Below are 19,917 nucleotides of genomic sequence, written 5' to 3' on the forward strand. Positions count from 1 at the left end.
TTTCTCATTTCATTCCACTTGTAAGAAAGCAATCTTGCATTTCATGTAATTGAATCTTGAGGGCCCCAGATATACTCTTTTTTTTTACATCTTTATTGGAGTATAATTGCTTTACAATGGTGTGTTCGTTTCTGCTTTATAACAAAGTGAATCAGCTATACACATACATTTATCCCCATATCCCCTCCCTCTTGCGTCTCCCTCCCACCCTCCCTGTCCCGCCCCTCCAGGTGGTCACAGAGCCCCGAGCTGATCTCCCTGATATACTCTTAATGGAAGGATGTTCCTGTGCTGCCACGATACCGATGAGGAAAGAGGCTCAGACAGGTCGGGTAATTTGTTCAAAGTCACACGATGGAGGAGTTGACTCTGAGCCCAGATTTGTGCGGCCACAGAGCCCAGGCTTGTAACCACCACACTGCACTACACTGCCCCTCTTGAGACTGGGGTGATAACCGAAGGTATGGAGACCATCACATATGCGTGACAGTGGATGCCTGGGGGTGAATGAGTATACTCGAAGAAAGTGAGGAACAAAATGAGAGCTGAGCAAGGAGTTCCTGAACTAATCCCATTTAGGGGGTAAGCTGAGGAACGGCAATTCACAAATAATTCTCAGAAGCAGGCAAAGAAGTATAAGGACACCGAGAGAGTGGTATCATCAAAGCCAGGGAGTTCAAAGAGGGAGTGACCAATAATACCAAAGCTGCAGGGAAATCAGGTAAAAGGAACAGAACATTCCACTAGACTCTATAATTTTTAAAAAGTCATTAACTGGTGACCTCAGTCAGGCAATTTTATTGGAATGACGTAGAAGCAAAAGTCCATGTGCTGTGATAACAGATGATGAGAAAGTACAGACAACAAACACACGCCACTCCTTCCAGAAGCTGGACTATGTCGGGATGCAAGAAAGCGAATCAAAGTCAAGGTCTGTTTTGTTTTCCCCCAAACGGAAAAGACGGAAGCGTGTAATTGCAAATGGGAAAGAGGCAACAGAGGTAAACGGTGAAAGTACAAGTAGTAACTTAATACTTAGCTCAGGATTTTAAATGTGAAGCAAGTGAAAGGTAAAACTACCACACAATGAGACAGATTTTGCTTGGGCTACAGAATTAGAGAAATACCCCTTGCAGAGGAAAAAAACTTCATACTTCAATTGTATGCAGCAGTACTTTCAAAATTGGCCAATCAGATTTTACTGATAATTGGTAAACAGAAGTCCACAGTGCTTTGTGTCAGCAAAACAATCACACAGTCATTATTTAGAGCAAAAAAGACCCAGTGCTGTTAGACATCTGGGACGTTCCCTACCACAGGCAGGGAGCTACACAGACGTAATACTCTCGGCCTCTCCCCTCCCCACTCGTAGTTCCCCACCTGCCCCACACACCAGAAAGAGGAATGACTTATCAACCAGTCAGGGTGAAGAGGCTCTGCCCCTGCCCAGGGAGACTCATGGGGCAGGGCGTACCCAGGAAGGAAGCCCGAGGTCTCCCAGTGCCCCTGCAACTGGCCTGGCGAGCTCACCCACCTCTGGAGGGGTCACAGCACAAGTCCACCACGCGCCGCAAGCCAGGAGCCCCACTACCAGGATTATCAGTAACACAGGGGAGACTGGCGACGTCTACCTGCTAGATCCCTCTCTGTGCATCTCTTCACTGACGCGGCTCTCAGGAAAGCAGAGGTGTCATTTATTGGGTCCCCATCAGTCCCTATACATGTTTCATGTTCCCAAAACATGGCAATAAAGTAGTATCAAAAACAAATTTTTGTCTGGAACCAATGGTATAAAAGCAATAGAGAAGATACCCAGGAAGCAGTTACCCATCACCCATATGGCCAGATAAAAATACCGGAAAGGCTAGAGATCAGGATTATTAAATAATCACAAGGGTGGCAGGCCAATACTTTAATCAAGATAGGAAAAGTGACCACGAAGACAACTTCTGGGGTAACTGAGCCACAGGTTACGGGCAACAAACACAGTGAAGACATCTCTTCTAGTTTAACAGTCAAAAAAATTAACCAGGAACCAGAGATAAAACATGGTATTGGTATGATCCTACAATAACAAATCAGAATCCACAGTAGGTGAGAAAATGAAAAGACGTACAAAGTGGGAAGACTCAGCGTTATAACAATGTCAAATTACCAAAGTTAAGAGTATATAAATTTAATTTGTCCCTAAAAATATTACAATAGGTACCCCATCCATCTAAGGCCAGAGAAGCAAGTTGTGGCCATGTTCTGTGCTACAGGGTACTTGAACATTTGAGTAAAAGCAGTATGATTCTGCTGGTTCTCTACCCCTTCCACCTGATTTGATTCTGAATAACTTCTGACTGATTTCCAAACCCCTAGCTACCTCAGAAACTACTGGCCATTAACAAAAACTCTGTCTTCAAAAGAAAGTAAAACCACACAATGAAATAGCACAGCCATGAGAAAGGGTGATCCACAACTGCGTGCACCAGCCTGGACGGATCCCACAAACTCGGAGTAAGCGAAAGCAGCGGACAGAGTGCACACTGCGATTCCCCCCACAGGGAGTACAATAACTTGCTGAATCAATCGGTGCTATCAAGAGTCAGGGTCACAGTTACCCTTAAGTGGACAGGACTGTCACAGAAAAGGCAGCCAGGAGTCCCTGGGTGTTGGCAGTCTTCTGGTTTTGATCTGGGCATGTTCAGTTTATAAGACTTCATTAGGCCTACATTTAAGATATGTATACTTTTCTGTACGTACATTATATTTCAACGTGACGTTTTTATGTAAGAATGTAATAGAGAATTTGAAAAGTAAGGATTTCTAAAACTTTGGAGCAAAGAATGGCAGAGTAGTAGGAATCCATGTTTAGACCCCCAAAAAGGCTACTCTGAAGATGACAATTCCCAGTTAAGGAAGGGATCTCGATATTGGGAACAGCAGTGTCCCAGGGACACCCTCCCGGTTCACACCGCACTCCCTTCAGCGTCACTCTGCTCCATCCTGAACTCGCCTCCCCCATTCCAGCTCCTTTCCCTTCTGTTTACATGAATGATGCACAATCATTACCTTTGAAAAGAAAACAGCATATAGTATAAAAGACACATAACAAAGAATATGCTTTACAACCTCAACTAGTAGGACAAATCTAGAATTTTTCAGGCCAATATCTAACTTTGAAAATGTTCAGGCAACAGTCTTACAAGAGAAAGGATGCTCACAAAAGTTGAAAGATAATACTAAACAGAACCATGGTGATTTTTTTCCCAAAAAGGATTCCCAATAAAGGACACCCAGCCTTCGCTACGACCCCAGGAGTGCCCTTTCCTGGCCCTGCGGCAGAGGTCATTTTGTCAGCCTGCATCTCCTCAACGCTGCCTCAGGACAGCCACACAGAGGAGGAGGCAGGTGGTGTGAGGACAGAGCAAGGCTGATGACCTTCTCTCCGCGTATGCGCCCTCTAACCCACAAGAGTGCCCTCACCACCGGATAGGCTACAAGGGATGAGGCTGGGGGCACAAATGGAAAAGAAACGGGGAGCACTGAAACCTGCAAAGCACTGCGCACGTGCCAGGGACCACATCCATAAAGGCACACCGCCAGACCGTGACAAGAGACTTTTAAATACAGTATCACGTTCGGATTCTTCTGGATGTCAGAATCCAGCACTGACACATCTTAAACTACAACAAGTACGTGAAGTTGAACCACATGGAACTGCTGAGTGATAACGTCTAAAATGGATAACTAATAATTTCATAACGGTTCAACTTAATAGGAAACTTACATAAACGGTCATTTTTATCAATACATATATTAAAAAAACAACAACAGCTAAACAGCTATAATACCTCGGGTTTGGGCAGCTTCCTTTAAAGCAGCCAGAAGGTGAGGCTTCAAGTTATCCAAAATAAATCTTCCTTCGAGACCTGGGAAAAGGGACCTAAAGAGTGAAAGAAACAGCAATTTTAATCTTCTAATAATTCTAAGATACAGAAATTCAATCATATAATTTCAAGCCAGTTAAATGTAATTACTATATTACATCAATTATAAGGCACACATCTAATCACACTGCAACACTTTTTGATCAAGTATTACCCACGCTTCACTTTAAAACATGAGGACATCATGGACCATATCTAAATCCAGAAATTGTCTAAACTTCTTAGAATAAAATTCATTTTATTTTCTGAAATCTCAATACACACCCTGAGTTATAAAGAATTACTTAGTGTGGTATTTTAATTAATTTAAATTAACTTCATCAAAATAATTCACTTTTGACTAACTGTAGTTACTATTAGCTCTTTATAACCATTCTTTTCTGTGTTCTGTTATTGGAATTTCCAAGAAAAACAACAGCTTGGACCCGCTCTTTAACTGGTAAACATCTGGATGCCTTTCACCTTAGAATGTAAAAATGTATCCTTTCCTATTTTAACAAGCAGCTCTGCAAAAGTCACCCTAAGGTAACATCCACACTGACAGCTGACGAATTTCACAGCAGCCGACTGAAGTGCGGGCAGGGGCAGAAGGTGGGGTCCGCGCATACCTGGGATAGTTTTCTGAGCTTATATAGATCACATCTTGATCAGACACAGACGAGGAGAAAGGGATGAAACTTCCGTTCTGTAGGGGCAGCAGCTCCAGCCCCAGCAGCTCGCCGTAGGCCTGGTCGGAGAGCACGAACTCTAGCAGATGCAGCTTCTCAGCGGCGCTGGTACCGCCCAGGTGCGCTGCCTTCCGCAGCACCTGCCGGGTCCACGCGGGCGTCACCTTCCTCACGGGCCTCACGCTGGACACGGCGAGCTGAACGGCGGCGGCCACGTGGGCTGGGACCCTGACGACCTGCTTCCCTGAGCTCTGGAGATAGCTGAGCACGGACCTGGTGCATTCCAGACTCTCGTCCAGTTCCGAGAAGCACGCCTGCTCCAAGGGGACCCAGTGGCCGCTGAGGGAATACAGGACTGCGTGCTGGAACAGCTCGTGAAACAGAGGCTCCAACACGGGCTGCCAGTGCGCCGTGGCCCGCTTGACGTCGGGCCACAGCTTGTAGATGACATCCACCGACAGGGGCAGGTCGGGGCTCCTTCCCGCCTGCAGACGTTCTATGGAGTCTAAGATCAGAGTGGCGTAGGCTCTAGGGACGACGTTCAGGACGAGAAACTCATTCCACAAGGCGGCCGGGTCCCTCCACTGGTCCAGCTCTCTCCATTTGATGCTCCTGCGATTGTCCGTCAGGCCAAAGAAGCCACTGATGTGAGCTGGGAGGCCGGTTTTGCTTTCCTCGCCAGGCGGTAAAGGAAGGAAGCAGAAGGCTTTCCCAGAGAACTCGGACGCTGCTCCTCCCTCCTGCTCATCTCCACTTGACAGCAGCATGGCTATTCCAATGACGGGGACGAACTTCAACTCATCAGCCAACGCATCAAGCCTACTACTAATCCCTCGCCCACCCACGCTGTTACACACCAGCCAAGACGTTTTCTGTGCACCCCTGGCACTCTCATCTTCTAAAACTATATTTATAGGGTACGTGACACAGGTTATGCTGCTGCTGGGAATCTTCTCACAATAGTTACTGATGGCGGCCCCCAGGATCTTTATAGAATCCGGCCGCTCCTGTGTCAGGGCTGCACTCTCACTAGCAGTCACTCTGAAGACCAGCTTCTCTGTTCCATCGGCCTCGCGGACGTGTAAGGAGATGTCCTGCACACTTTTCAGAAAGAGCAGCACCGTGTCTGCATCTGCCCTGAAAGACTCAAACAACTCGAGAACCTTCTGCTTATTGTAGAGGTTACTACTAAGCTGAGAGGGCTGCAGCCGAAGGGGGAAACGGAAAAATGTTCCTGGAAAACTGCCATTTATAAACGTCTCCTTGGTGCTTCCAAAGATGCCAATAAATGGTGCAAACTGGTCTGAAAGTTCGCTAATTTCTCTGCTGTCCTCTTTGAGATTCCAACATTGGCCTGATTCATGTGGACCAAAAAGTGTCTGATGAGGATCTAACATCCCAATCTGATCACCACTAAAGATACAAGGAACATCTGTAAAGGAAAATTCAAGTCATGATCAACTCTGAAATTTAAAGGACAACTGTAGGCACAACTACAGCACATAGTTACTATCATATATTACACACGAAAAAGCATGAGCCACAGATGACTCTACACAGATTTATCTAAAAACAAACTAAATCTAGCTTTGGAAATAGAATTCTTTGAGCACAAAAAATGATTTCTCTTTTGATTCAAAAAGTACCAGGCATTGAGAGACTTTACATGACTGTTGTGAAAACCTAAGATACATCGTCAAACACTTATTAAACAATTAAAATACGTAAAGAGAATTTGGATATTTACACGCACCCCATAGCCAAGTGAACCCAATTAAACAGAACAGAGTTGCAGCCTATGCTCAAAATAAAACTTCAACCACAGATCCTCTGAGAAAAGAGGGAAGGGAAAGAACAACACAGATGATCAGCAAGCACCGTGCCCTGGAGCGAGTGAGAAATGGGCAGTGACTTGAGGGCCTAACCTTCACACGAGACACAACTCCGTGAGGTCCACCTGTAATACGCATGGTCACTGACCACAGCCTCAGGTGTCACAACCGCCGATTCCTAAGCTCTCGGGTATTTTAAGTAGGAAATGTTACATCCACCGGCCCAACCACCAAGTCCACCAGCAACGCCGGTCCACGGCCCCCTCGTCCACACTCCCTGTTCCACTCCCACTATTGAAACTACGTCAGGAAGGCTCCTGATGGTTGTAAAGCAGGACTCAAGAACTTCACGGATCCTCGGATTAGAGAACGGCACCCCGGGTAACACTGTCCCACATAAATGTGCTCGTTCTCCGATAGCGAACGAATCCACAGTGAGAGCAGATGCTGGCCATCAGGGGACTCTCTAAACAATTCACTCCCGTACAGCTGGCTCCATGCTTGTGCAACTCACGTGTGTGCCCCAGAAAATTTAAAGACTACTACATGACACAGATGTGAGGAGCAACTCACAAATGCTTGAACACATGAATATTAATATTCGTATAATTGTTATATAATGATTTCATCACTGTTATTACATAACACATAACTAATATTACTTAACACAATATCATACAATATATCGTAATAATGTAAATGCAATTTAAAAAATAGGCTTACTAAAAATGGGCCATAGTGATGGTGACCCTATATTCCACTTGCCCAGGGCAGTCCCAATTCAGGCCAGTGTCTGAGAATAATACCACCTCTTTCACTCTCAGCAGTGTCCCAGTTTGGGCAATAAATTATGTGCCACTCTAGCTACAGCTACAGCTCTGCCAGCTCAACCCTCCTTCTCCTGCAAGTTCAAAATGCACAAACGGTTTCAAACTAAACGATAACAAGTGCTAATTTCATAAAAAAGTTTTATCACAAAACTACAGTAAATACTAAAAGCTCTGATTCTGGAAGAACAGCCATATACCCTTAGACGTGTCTACCCTAAGAGTTTCAAGTATTTCCTACTATAACTATGAATCAGAAACCTCATATTCTTTCTAGATTACAAGCATGATTTCAAAGTAATGGTTAAAATACTCGTAAGTTTAAAGAGAGTAAAATTTTTATGAGGAAAGTGAGAAACCAGAGTCATTTCAAAGGTCCTCCCCTTGTCAGTTATTCAATACCACTGGATATTATACTTTCTTCTTCCTGTTATTTAAACCTATGTACAAGAAAATCTGTGAAAATCAGTTTGCCTGACTCTTAAAGATTTGCAGTGTAAAAGTTTTTAGAGTAATAATTTTGTGTAGGCTTTCAACAGCTCACGTAACATCTCAAACCTCACATAAAATGACTTAATATACTACACTGATTCCACCGGAAATGATGGCATTAACTTTTGCATCAGATGATGAAGATTTGGTATAGTTACCATGGTAACTTGAGAAAACACAAGACGCACTGATATTTCATTGATATACTTCTTGCCACTGACAGAGAATTTGGGAAAAATGCCTTTTAAAACAGTATCATCTCTGAAGTTAACCCAATGAAGTACAAAACATAGGCTAAAATAATTTTCAGTCTCAAGACTGAAAAGCCAAACACCATACCTGTTATATGATAGACAGAATTGAACCCAATTCCAAATCTCCCGACCTTCAGAGGGTCGTCCTTTTTCCGGCTCCGTGCTATCTCCTGAATGCCGTGCCAGTCCTCCGGGGTGAAAACCGCATTGTTGTACACGTAGAGAGCTGGCCCTGGGCATCGAGAGGCACATGCAGGTGTTGAGAAAGAAGGGAGCGTGGGTGTTCACTTCTCTTACAATAACTTCCTCTACACAACATTGCTTATTTGATGGGAAGATGGAAAGAAATGAATGGAGTGACTGATTGAGCATTACAGTTTGGTTATTTTCACATTAAAAACAGAAATTACGGGGCTTCCCTGGTGGCGCAGTGGTTGAGAGTCTGCCTGCCAATGCAGGGGACACGGGTTCGTGCCCCAGTCCGAGGAGATCCCACATGCCGCGGAGCGGCTGGGCCCGTGAGCCATGGCCGCTGAGCCTGCGCATCCGGAGCCTGTGCTCCGCAACGGGAGAGACCACAACAGTGAGAGGCCCGCATAACCACACACACACAAAAAAAAACAGAAATTACAAATTAATGGTAAAAATTACCAGCAGAAGAAATATAGTATTGTTGACCAAAAATCCAAAAAGGAAAAATTATGGACTTAGATACTCAAAACACAGGGCAAAGAAGAAAATTAATCACAGTGTACTACTTTTAAATTTGTTCCTAAATAGAATATTTATTTATTTTTGTGAATGGAATTACCTGTAAATGTATAAGAAGACTAAAGAAACCCTGTTAATATATTATTTCATAGGGTGAAAAATAACCCTTCTCACGTGCCTATGAATTCAAGCACAGATATGGGGATGCTGGCCACAGTTTGCTTTACAAAAATGGCGTGGCTGCTACTTGGAAAACAGTCAAAGTGGGGATATGAAAAGGCCAAGACCGCGAGGCTTTTGTAGGAAGGACAAGCACGTGGAGGCTGCCTCTGCTAAACCCAGGCCACAGGGTGTCCTCAGACACAGCAGGAAAGGGCCTGGGGGAGCCCCAGATTTCGCCACACTCCTTCACTTGTACCTCTTCATTAACCACATCCTTGAAATCCTTAGTAAAGTGAGAAACTGGGGAAGATCTCTGAGTTTTCTGCATCGGATCTGACATTCTGAGTCTTTTGTAATCTCATTACATAACAAACAAGTTGAACTCAAGAGTTCTCGTGTACAACACTAAGTGTCAGTAAAGGGAAAAAACTGTGACCCAAGAAGATGACACCAGCCAAGATACCGCTCATGTCTGAATGCGAGAGAAAGACCCTCAAACACCACAAGCACGGAGGGCCCTCAACAAACATTTGTTAATTAAAGCGATCAAAGATCATGTCCACTTCCTTCTGTATGTGCAAGTTTTAAAAAATTGTCTAATCTGACGTCACTTCAAAGAGCCTCTCTCTAAGTATGCTTACGCATAAACTCAGCTAAATAATCTTGTTTCATAATTTTTTCTTTTAATGAGGTGAAGTCAGGGCTGGAAGGAAAAACTCCTAGACATGAGAGAATTGTGAAGCAGAATACTTCCAGGATCTCTTCCCGATCTCTTCCCATATACAGTTCTACAGGACACTCCCCAAATCAGGATGACACCAGACAGAAAGCATTGTGACACACACAATCTCCTTGAACCCTCAAAGTGACTGGGGGGGGGGACTATGTTCTCGCCGCTCCACAGGGGAGAAGGCTGACAGGCAGCCAGCCTCAGGGCCCCACCCAGGCACAGGGAGGAAACACGAGGGGCGGGCCCAACTGACACTCCACACACCAGCACCCCACGGACGTGGGCCACGGGGAGCCCCGTGCAGGATCAGGGTTCAGACAAAAGTCCCTCATACCTACACGGGGTATCTTTCAACAATGACTACATTAAATCACAGATTCTCAGAGCCAGGAAACCTGACTGGTTTCACCCTCTCACCGAACACATGAACAATGGGGGTGAGCTGACTTGCCCAAGATCATGAAGGGGGCAGGAGTCAGGGCTAGAATGGAAACCTCCTGCCATACTACGTCTCATCCCATCTCCTTATAGAATTTTAAAAATGCAACTTCCATATCACAAATATGACCTAAGAATAAATATATGTATTTATTTATATAATAAATATATCATAAATGCTAAATATTTAGTATTTAGATGTTTAACAGTAATGTTGATTACCCTCCTAAATCATGAAACCTCTTAAAAAATATATGACTTAATCTCCTTAAAAATATGTCCAGGAAAGTCTGAACTGACCCTCCCTTTTCTCGATAACTTTCTACCACACACAGTCATTCACAATCACCCTACTGACTTTAAAGCTGCACTAAAAGTTACAAATATTCTTTTCAACACAACACTTCAAAGCGCAGGACTTCAGCAGTCTTTACGTTCGTTATCGCTTCTTACTGTCTTTACTTTCATTTTCCTTACTCACTTCTCTCCTTCAATCTTTCTTCTCACCCTACTTCAAAATAATTCAAGGGCACTCTCAAAGCACAAAGTGATACACAAAGCCACAGCCTCTAACTTCTTTCCAAATGCAGAGAAGTGTTCTATTTGTCTCGCTAATGATATAAATGCTCACAAGTTGACTGAACAGAAAAAGAGATTTATGTATTTACATTGCTTATTACTCTGAGTTTCAAGATTTTTATTCTTCGCTCTGTAAAAATACCAACTAGCAGAGACATCTGCCCACAAAAAGCAGAGAAAAACACCTCTTGGAGTTAAATATGCCAAGAAGTGAAGGACAGGTGGTAACTTGACTGTTCATTAAACACTCAATTGTAAATCACTAAAACTCACCTGTTAGTACATAAAATAAAACTTGTCCATAACTAATTATCGATTCTTACCCTGATATTGTGCCATATCTTTTGACCAAAGAGTCTCTGTTCCATACTGAGTTTCATCATATAAAAATTTAACTTCTGTGGCCCCAGCATCTTCTGCATTCTGAATTAATTCCTAGTCAAGAAATACACCAAAAAATAATATTTAATAAAACAGTAATATACTGCCCATCTTTGTATTTACCTATAATATTTAAAAGGTAATTACACATAAGTAAAGGAAACCCACTATTTGCATCGTGAGCGAGGTCTTTGTACATTCTTACAGTTAGCAAGTGCTGATGTGTAGTCCTTCCACATTGCTTATTGTGTAGATCTGTGCGCCAGCCAACTCAGTATAATTTTTCTCCCTTGGATATTTTAGTACAATTCGATCTAGTTTAGTCTAACATAAAGAACAGGTGACAGGGCTTCCCTGGCCTGCCGATTCAGGGGATGTGGGTTCGTGCCCCGGTCTGGGAAGATCTCACATGCCGCGGAGCGGCTGGGCCCGTGAGCCATGGCCGCTGAGCCTACACGTGTGCTCCACAGCGGGAGCCTGTGCTCCACAGCGGGAGAGGCCACAACAGTGAGAGGCCCGCGTACAGCAAAAAAAAAAAAAAAAAAACAGAACCGGTGACAATTTCCTGGATGAGCTCTGAGTTAGACCAAACCAAATCCAGGGGCTATATTTTAAATGATGGGTCTTTGGACACAGAATAATCCACCTGTATTAGCACACTCATGACCTCTAACTTTGGGGGGCACTGTTTTTTACTTTCCCAGCACCCTGGAATCACTAACGGGGGTGGGGGGTGGCAGGGATGGGCAGGAACTGCAGAAGGCGTACACTGATACTACAGCCATGCCGACAGCAAAGCCTTCATGAGAGCGGGTGACACGGCACACTGCCTGCATGCAACAAGATAAGCATCAGACTGAGTGCGGGAGCAGTGTGCAAACGAGAGCTGGCTGCGACATCAGGTGGGTGGTTAGTGCACCCCGTGCACACCAGAAGGCTGGGGACAGTTATCCCACATGCCGTTCAACCCCAAACACGAACACGTGACCACGCTTTTATCTACCTCCTCATCAGCTGCAAAGTCTTCCTGTTTACACAACTTCCCATTTCTCATGGGATTTTTAAGACTCACTCCCACCCTATTTAGTCTAGTAGAATCCCTAAAAATTAGCACTCTTATTTACATTAGGGTATAATATAAAATAATATTAAAGGTAGAAATAAAAATTAAATAGGTAGCAAGATGCAAGTTTAACTTACAGGACGACAGCACTTTAGAGGCTGGATCTTGCTTTCGTCTGGAGAGCTACTTGAGACTTATGTGTATTTTAGGCAACAGAGATGAAGAAAACAAGATAACATCCCAAGTCCCAGATTCCAACTATCAGTCTCAAGTTGAACAAAAAATACGATGGGGCCCTTCTTCTCAGGGGATCTCTTTCAAACTGATTCTGAGGAGAAGAGGCAATAAATGTGCCAATTTGCATAAGATCTTGAGCTAGTCACTAAAATTTCTCTGGATCTATTTCAGCAAACATCACACAAGGTGGTGGCCTAAGTCTAGGCAATTCTAAGATTCCTATTACATCTAAAGTGGTAGAATTCTACTAAAATATCCAAGGGACAAAAATCATACTGAGTTGGCTGGCACACATATCTACACAATAAGCAAAGTGGAAGGACTACACATCAGCGCTTGCTGACCCTAAGAATGTACAAAGACCTCGCTCACGACCACTGCCTTGTTTGCCAACAGGATCTCTATCACTCATTTTTGAATTGATGAGGCCCTACTAAATCCTATCTTAAATTTATTCTGTTCACCTCTCTCTACCCCCATAACCCAATAATGACACCCTTCCCACCTTCACTTTCCTAATATCTCAATATAAAAATGGCTTTCAAGTTAGCCTTCTGTGAGCCACCGATCCTGTTCTCAGAGACAGACTTAAACTGCCCCAGTGCCTCATCATTACTAAACCCCCTAGGGTACAGCACTCCCCAGTCAGCGCCTGCCTGAGCATGACTGATACTAAGGTAACCTAAACTGACCTAGTGCTTATTCTCTAAAATGTTACCATCTAAACTAGAAAATATAATAAGAGCTAAGATATTGAACATAATAAACACTAAATAATTAGAGGAAAATGCATAATAACTGATCTACTTTTACACTTAATTAAGGAAGTTTCTTATTAAGCTTAAATACAAAATCTAACTTTTGCAGTATCTTCCATTTGCATTCTTTTATGATTGCTCAGTTTGTTTTTTTAATGAGTGTATTCAAACTAAAAGAATATATTGTAAATAGAAATACTTAACTAAAACAATTATCCTTTTAAATAAACTCTCCCAAAAAGCAAACTTCTAAATCTAGGGGAGTCAAACAGGCATGGGTTCATGGCCCCTGAATGTGGGTTTTGTCTTATTTTATTTGGTCGGCTGGTTGGTTTGTAATGCCCCTGCACAATGTTTTACATAAAATTACATTATATAATTACATAAAATTACCAAATAAATGTTCCTAGAGCAACACTGCATGACTACAGCACACTGCAGCTTAGGGGGTTCCTTTGCCTCTGAAACCTCACATATTTACACGGACTGCATCTCAAGCCATCCCATCCAGCGTATGCACTGCAGGTGCAGAGGGAAACAGACACAGCCATTCAAATCTAGACAAAATTCTAAAATGTAAATACTAACAGGCCTTGTGAGTAATACTACTCTGTCTCATTTGTATCAGTGTAAATGCACACATGCACACACCCACACCTCACCTTAAGAATCTGTCCTCCTTCTGGATATCTTCTTAAAATGTCCTTGAGGAAATCAACAAGTGGGGGAGTTGTTTGACCAAATCGACCTGAAAACACGGGTAAAACAATTTAGAAGAAAGTCCAGTCCTCTGGCCTATTATCAACATGTTACTTGGTTCTGAGACACAATGAAGGTGTGCAAGTTCTGACTTCACACACTTCACTGCAGCCCTCTGGTACGAGGGCTACCTGACTAAACAGATTCAGTACAAAGTAAAGCAGATTCAATTTTATCAAAGCTCAAGATTTTTAATTAAACTACAAATTAGGTTTTTAAAAAATGTTCAAACATATACCAAATGTCACATAAGATTATTAATTCAAAAATAAAGAGCATGGCGGGGTGTTGCTATTTTCCGAAGCAAATGAAATAAATGGCGCTATTTTGTGGCTGCTTTGCCACTAAGTAATAAGCCAGAGATTCTGGTGCCTGTTATGACATCCTTAATGGTCGCAAACTCAACCAACGTTCTGAGTGTTTTGAAATACGGCACAATGTCTCAACGGCTGCCCAGTTCAAATACCCTAAAGTCTCTCCTAAACTGGAGATTCTCAGAACTGACCAACCAGGTCACCTTCAGACAGGTGACAGCAAAGCGTAGGGAGCATGGGCGAAGGGAAATAATTTCTCAGATGCACAGAATAAAAATACATCGGTTTATAAGTAAAAAAGAAATCTGTGCTTAAGACAAACCATCACTGTGAATTTATCTGCATCACGTTGGTACAACTACCCGCCACGACCAAGCATCCACAGGACCCTGCCCGCAGACTGCTCCACCCAACGCATCCTTACAGCTCACTGGCTCCACCCACACCCGTGTTCCTCTGGCCCTGACAGCCCCTCATGACATCCAAATGTTATGTACATTCATTTTATTTTTAAAACATAATCTTTATGCGACTAAAAATGGAATTTACTCCTGGTAAAGTCAATGTTATACCTCCCCCTTTTAAGCCTTTTGATTGAAGGTTTACAAATAGATGACAATTTTGGGAAGTCAGATCTCCAATCCTGATCCAGTCAGATAACTGAAAAAAGAAAATAAAATTATGAAAAGCAATATAGTTCCTAATTCTGTAAGTTCAAAACTTTACCTCATTTTTTTTCACCTAAGAAATGTTTGTTTTACAAAACAGTAAGAGTCACAGATGTAGAAAACAAACCTATGATTACCGGGGGGGATGGGGGAGGGATAAATTGGGAGATTGGGATTGACATGTACACACTACTATACATGAAATAGATAATTAATAAAGACCTCCTGTATAGCACAGGGAACTCTACTCAATACTCTGTAATGGCCTATATGGGAAAAGAATCTAAAAAAGAGTGGATTTATGTATATGCATAACAACAAAAAAGAAATATTGTTTGTTAAGTGTTCATATAAGGAAATAAGTTGTTCTGGAGAAGTGAATATTCCAGAGAACAAAAATTTAGTCAAAAATTTTATTTAAAAATGTAAATGCTTTTTCCTTAAATAATTACAAATAGATAAAGATATAGAGATTCTGCTTTAGAATAATTTTTAAAATTTTATGGTGAATCGGGATTATCAACATAATCACAATCATTCTTTTGATTGGCATTTCCAGAGAGTATTACTCAGAACAGAGCTCCATGGGATTCGACAGATATTAGAGGACCAAAAAAAAAAAAAAAAAATCTTTAATTTGTTGGAATAATTTGGTTTTTAGGGCATTCAACATATTAATATTGTGGTAACCTTCTTTAAAAGGATTATACTATGTGGTATTTCACAAATTTTAGCAGTAATTTTTTTTTCATTTATTTTGAAGAGCACCTTATAAGATACTGTTCCTAGAAATACACTTTGGTAAACTGCTTATAGACGTTGTTATAAAAAAGGAAGAGATAAGTGAGGACTCCAACCTCTGAAGCTGCTTGGGTCTATGATTTCCCCAACTGGCTTTCCTGAAAAATGCCTCAATATTTGTTTTCCTTTCGGTGACTGCTCTGTTTCCCACAAAGGCAGGGTACAGTGTGTGATCATGACCCACAGGAGCAGGTAATGGACTGCTTTTCTGAAAAAATGCCAGATCCACTTCTCCCCAGCAGCGCACTCATGCTACTGAGGAGTGACTTTCAGGCAACAGTCTGCAAACGCTACCCCGGCTCTCGCCTCTGGTAGAAGAGGTGAGAACTGCCTCTGCAACTGACCCTTCCTTGAAAGGGAGGACACTGCTCTCCATATCACGACTCCACCATCTCCATCGTCCACCCCCCACCTCACATGGCTGCCCTCCAGGCTCCCAGAGCTCGGCCTGCCAAAAGGTGCTTCAGCGGCCCTCCTCCACCGACAGTGGCACCAGCGTGTCCATTCCCAGTTCCCCTCACATCTAACTCGGTCTTCTCCACTTCCAAATGTTCAGACTCTCAACTTCTGTTGGATTTTTATAACCATCTCCCATCTGGTCTCCTTACTTTCTGTACATCATCTTCATTCTAGTCCCCATTTCTAAAATACAAATCTGAACATGGTTGTTAACAGTTGCTACAGCTCCCAGTTTATAAAGCACTTTCATATACGTGTTCCCACTGAATCTTAAGGCAAGCCTGTAAAAAAAACCTCTGTGCACAGGAAATACGGACAAAGATAATCACAACAGTACTGTTGTTAACAACAAAAATTCAGAAACAACCCAAATCCTATGACATATTCACACAGTGGAATATTATACAGCAATGAAAATGACTTAACTAAACTGTACATAAATTGGGGTGAATATTCATAACATAATATTGAGTGAAAAAAGCTAAATCCAAGTTGCTACATACAGCATAATAAGCTTCTTGTTAAGTTCATAAACAACTAAAAGTAAACAGTATATTGTTTAGCTTATACACACACATCCATACAAACACAGGTATCCACACACACACACACTTACGATAAAACTATCGAAACAACTATAAAAAGGCAACAGAATAAAACACACGAAGAGGTAAGGCAAAAGAGATAGGCATACAGGCTGGGGAAGAAAAGAACAGAGGGAAAGGAAACCGGCAACAGCATTCTAGTTCTCCAGTTGGATGATGTCATCAAGGTTGTTCATTCTATTATTAATTAACTAATTAATGATTACTAAAAGAGAGCTATGCATAAGCCAAGGACTAGTAGTCCAGTTCAGTTAGCTAAGGTACTTCTTAAAGAAGAACAGCAAGAGGGAGGAAGGAAGGAAATCTGTAACACAGGAAGATGTCTCCAGGTGTTAAAGAGGACTTGAAAATGAAGAACACGGAGTAGAACCCTGCTGGTGACAACACACCTAACCGCTGTGTGAGCCTGACACTGAACGCTTTTGGTAGATTGTAATCAGTGGCCCATAGCAAGGCGGTGATTCTCCCAAAGAGAAATCAAGCAGCAGAGATAACCTCAACAGTGCTACCTGCTTTCTCCCCCTGAGCCTGCCAAGACTTGGGAGTTCTGCTTGGGCCTCTCTCCTTGGACCCTAAATCATTCAACCAAGCAAAGTGACACTGGTCGTGTTCATCTCCAGAGGCAACGAAACCTTAAACGTTGCCCATTTCAGTCTTCATATTTTGTTTCAAACAGAATGATGACAAAATACTTTGAACGCCGGGTCTCTGTTCAGGCCAGCCTAAGCCTCCCTTAAGGACCTCAGAGACGCTCACTTTCACTTACTAGGAAACAATAACTCTCTCCAAATTGTGAAGCAAATAGTATAATATTAACTGCAATCTGGATCTCCCAACACTTCTTCCTCTGTTCAGCTGTCAAGAACACAAGGAGGTTCTCAAGATTCAAGAGCTGATAGGCAGGACATTGCTGATCAACTAAAAGACAGGAAAGGTAAGCAATACTTCAGACCTCCGGGTTTGAGGCTCAAACACATCTGGCTCGAGGAGAAAGTGTCAGGAAGATACGCAGCTCTAACGAACAGCTTCACTCTCCTCACAGGACAGGAAGAAGAACTTACAGATTCCTCTTCCAGACCAGGAAAAGCAAGAGAGACAAGGAGAAGGATGGTAGGTGACCTGGAAAGACTGAGGACCAAGTAAGTGCCCAATGCTAAGTCCAAAACCAACCAGAGCCAGCGAGTGACACCGAGGTGTCAGCAGCTTTTGTTTCTTTTTACCCTGAAATATGCAGAAGTCTCACCAATGATTCAAATCTAAGAGGTTCTGAGCGGCACTGAATAAAAACGGAAAGAAACCACTTCTGTGAAAGATTCGCTTATAAAATGGAGACCCTTCTTGATGACACGCGTTAGCATCACTAAGTTCACCAGTTCAGTAGAAGTCACAGCCTGTCCTCTGCATCAGGAGAGAACTGTGCCCTCTGACTGTTTTCTGGGAGAGCTCCATCCTTGAGTTCAAAGTTCACTTTTAATGGTTTAAGCTCTTCTTTGTTTTAAAGAACTTTTATTTATTCGCAATAGACAGCCTGACAGGTTCTCTCTGATGTGGAACAGTCAGAAGTCCATAGACGTTGGAATCAGACAGACGTGGGTTCAAATCCTGACTTGATACTTTATCTCTCTGAATCTTAGCTTTGCTCTTCTACAAAATGGACTAGTCACAACCATCTCATGAGGCTGGCTGTTCTGAGTAGTAAATGAGATGATACATGGAAAGTCCCCAGCAGAACAGTGTGTGGAACATGGTTAAGTGCTCAGCAAATGTTAATCATATTCCCAGTGAGTTTACCAAGGTGCAGAAGGAGAAACACACTAAGCAAGTTGCTTCCCAAAATCATGCCCCAGCCCTGACCGCTACCCCTTGAGCTTCAGTGCCAGAGCCATAGCTGCCTGTTGACAATCATGCCCTAGACTCTTACACAGCAGAGACCTCAGAACGGGTTAGAATTCATTTTATCCCATTCCTACCAGAAACAGGAAAACAGATTCCAACATGTTACTTAACCTGGCCTCTGTTACCCGCTGGTAATACAGGAACAGGATCTAGGTCATTTACCTCTTCATGCATTTTCCTAGACGCTTTATACTCTGCCACCAGCTCAAACACATGCAAAAGCGAACTGAAACCTGGATTCCCCGGAACTTGTTCATCTCTGCTAAGTGAGCATTCTTTTCCTGGTCTGACTCAAGGCCTGTGAACATCCTTGGCCGGGCCTTCTCCCTTATTCTACATCCAACACCGCCACCACCCCTCCCTCGGTCTGCACAAACACACACCCCCGTCCGGTACCAAACCACCATAATTTTGTCTTTTACAAAGCCCGCTGTGCATCCTTTCCTCTCAGTCTCAGCTCCACGATCGAAGGCTGGAAGCTCACCCCTCGCTCTAGCACAAGCTTCCTAACTAGACTCCCCGCCGCGCACCCACTCAATCTGAAACACGCTGCACGCCACGCCCGCGTCCACCATCCCACAGCAGTGCTTTGCAGAGACACTTCCAGAAACCTTTCCAATAGCAAGACAGAGCCCCAACTGACTCTTTGGCTCTGACCACATCTAGGGGATAAGATGACAAAGGAGGACCAGAGGAACAACCAAAGAAGTAGGTAGAGGACCCGGGTGGGTACACAGGAAGGTCAAGAGCCTGGGGCAGACACAGATGAAGAGGTAAGAATGACAAGCTTTCCTCTTCAGCCCTGCCCAAAGCCCTCAATCAAGCCACTGTCTCACACCAAAGACCCTGGGGAACCAAGGAGTAAGGAGAACTGATCCCTGGAGGAACACAAGAACACAAGAATCTGTCAAAGAGGGCAAGAGACCAGAGGGTGCACCCAGGCACACAGAAGGCCAAGATTCCACTGAGAGGTTACAAATCACGGGTACCAAGCATGTCCCCAATATTTGTTCTGTGTAGTAAGGAAATCCAATACTTGAAATGCCATCCTGGGTGGTTCAAGCAGTCCTTGTGTATCTGGTTCAACTCTTTTTTACCTCTTTATCACTTAAAAAGTGAAGATATTTACTAGGATAAAATAATAAGTTAATTTCTAGTAAAACGTCTCCATTTAACACCTCCTTTAAGAAAACTGTAGTATTTCCACCAGTCTTAAAGGTTATATATAACATGAAATACTCCAATTTTCCAAAGTTTTGATCTGTTAAATCATTCGTTTGCACCTTACCAGTTTTACTATAAATTTACTCCTCAAAATAACAGCTTCCGTGTTAAAGTATGCCTGAAG

The 19,917-nt window shown here is 43.0% G+C and overlaps 1 protein-coding gene across 2 annotated transcripts in view; it reads right to left on the reverse strand.

Moving 5' to 3' along the window:
* Nucleotides 1–19,917, reverse strand: part of SACS (sacsin molecular chaperone) — a 76,720-nt gene that overhangs the window by 18,202 nt on the left and 38,601 nt on the right. For both annotated transcript variants that reach the window (XM_079903407.1, XM_079903408.1), the window contains 6 exons: nt 14,713–14,800; nt 13,730–13,815; nt 10,952–11,063; nt 8,094–8,240; nt 4,544–6,035; nt 3,840–3,931 (listed from right to left, as the gene is read on the reverse strand). In XM_079903407.1, the coding sequence (XP_079759533.1) occupies nt 3,840–3,931; nt 4,544–6,035; nt 8,094–8,240; nt 10,952–11,063; nt 13,730–13,815; nt 14,713–14,800 (2,017 nt within the window). The remainder of the gene's footprint in view (nt 1–3,839; nt 3,932–4,543; nt 6,036–8,093; nt 8,241–10,951; nt 11,064–13,729; nt 13,816–14,712; nt 14,801–19,917) is intronic.

This window comes from Stenella coeruleoalba (assembly GCF_951394435.1).
Source record: "Stenella coeruleoalba genome assembly, chromosome: 18".
Lineage (NCBI taxonomy): Eukaryota > Metazoa > Chordata > Mammalia > Artiodactyla > Delphinidae > Stenella > Stenella coeruleoalba.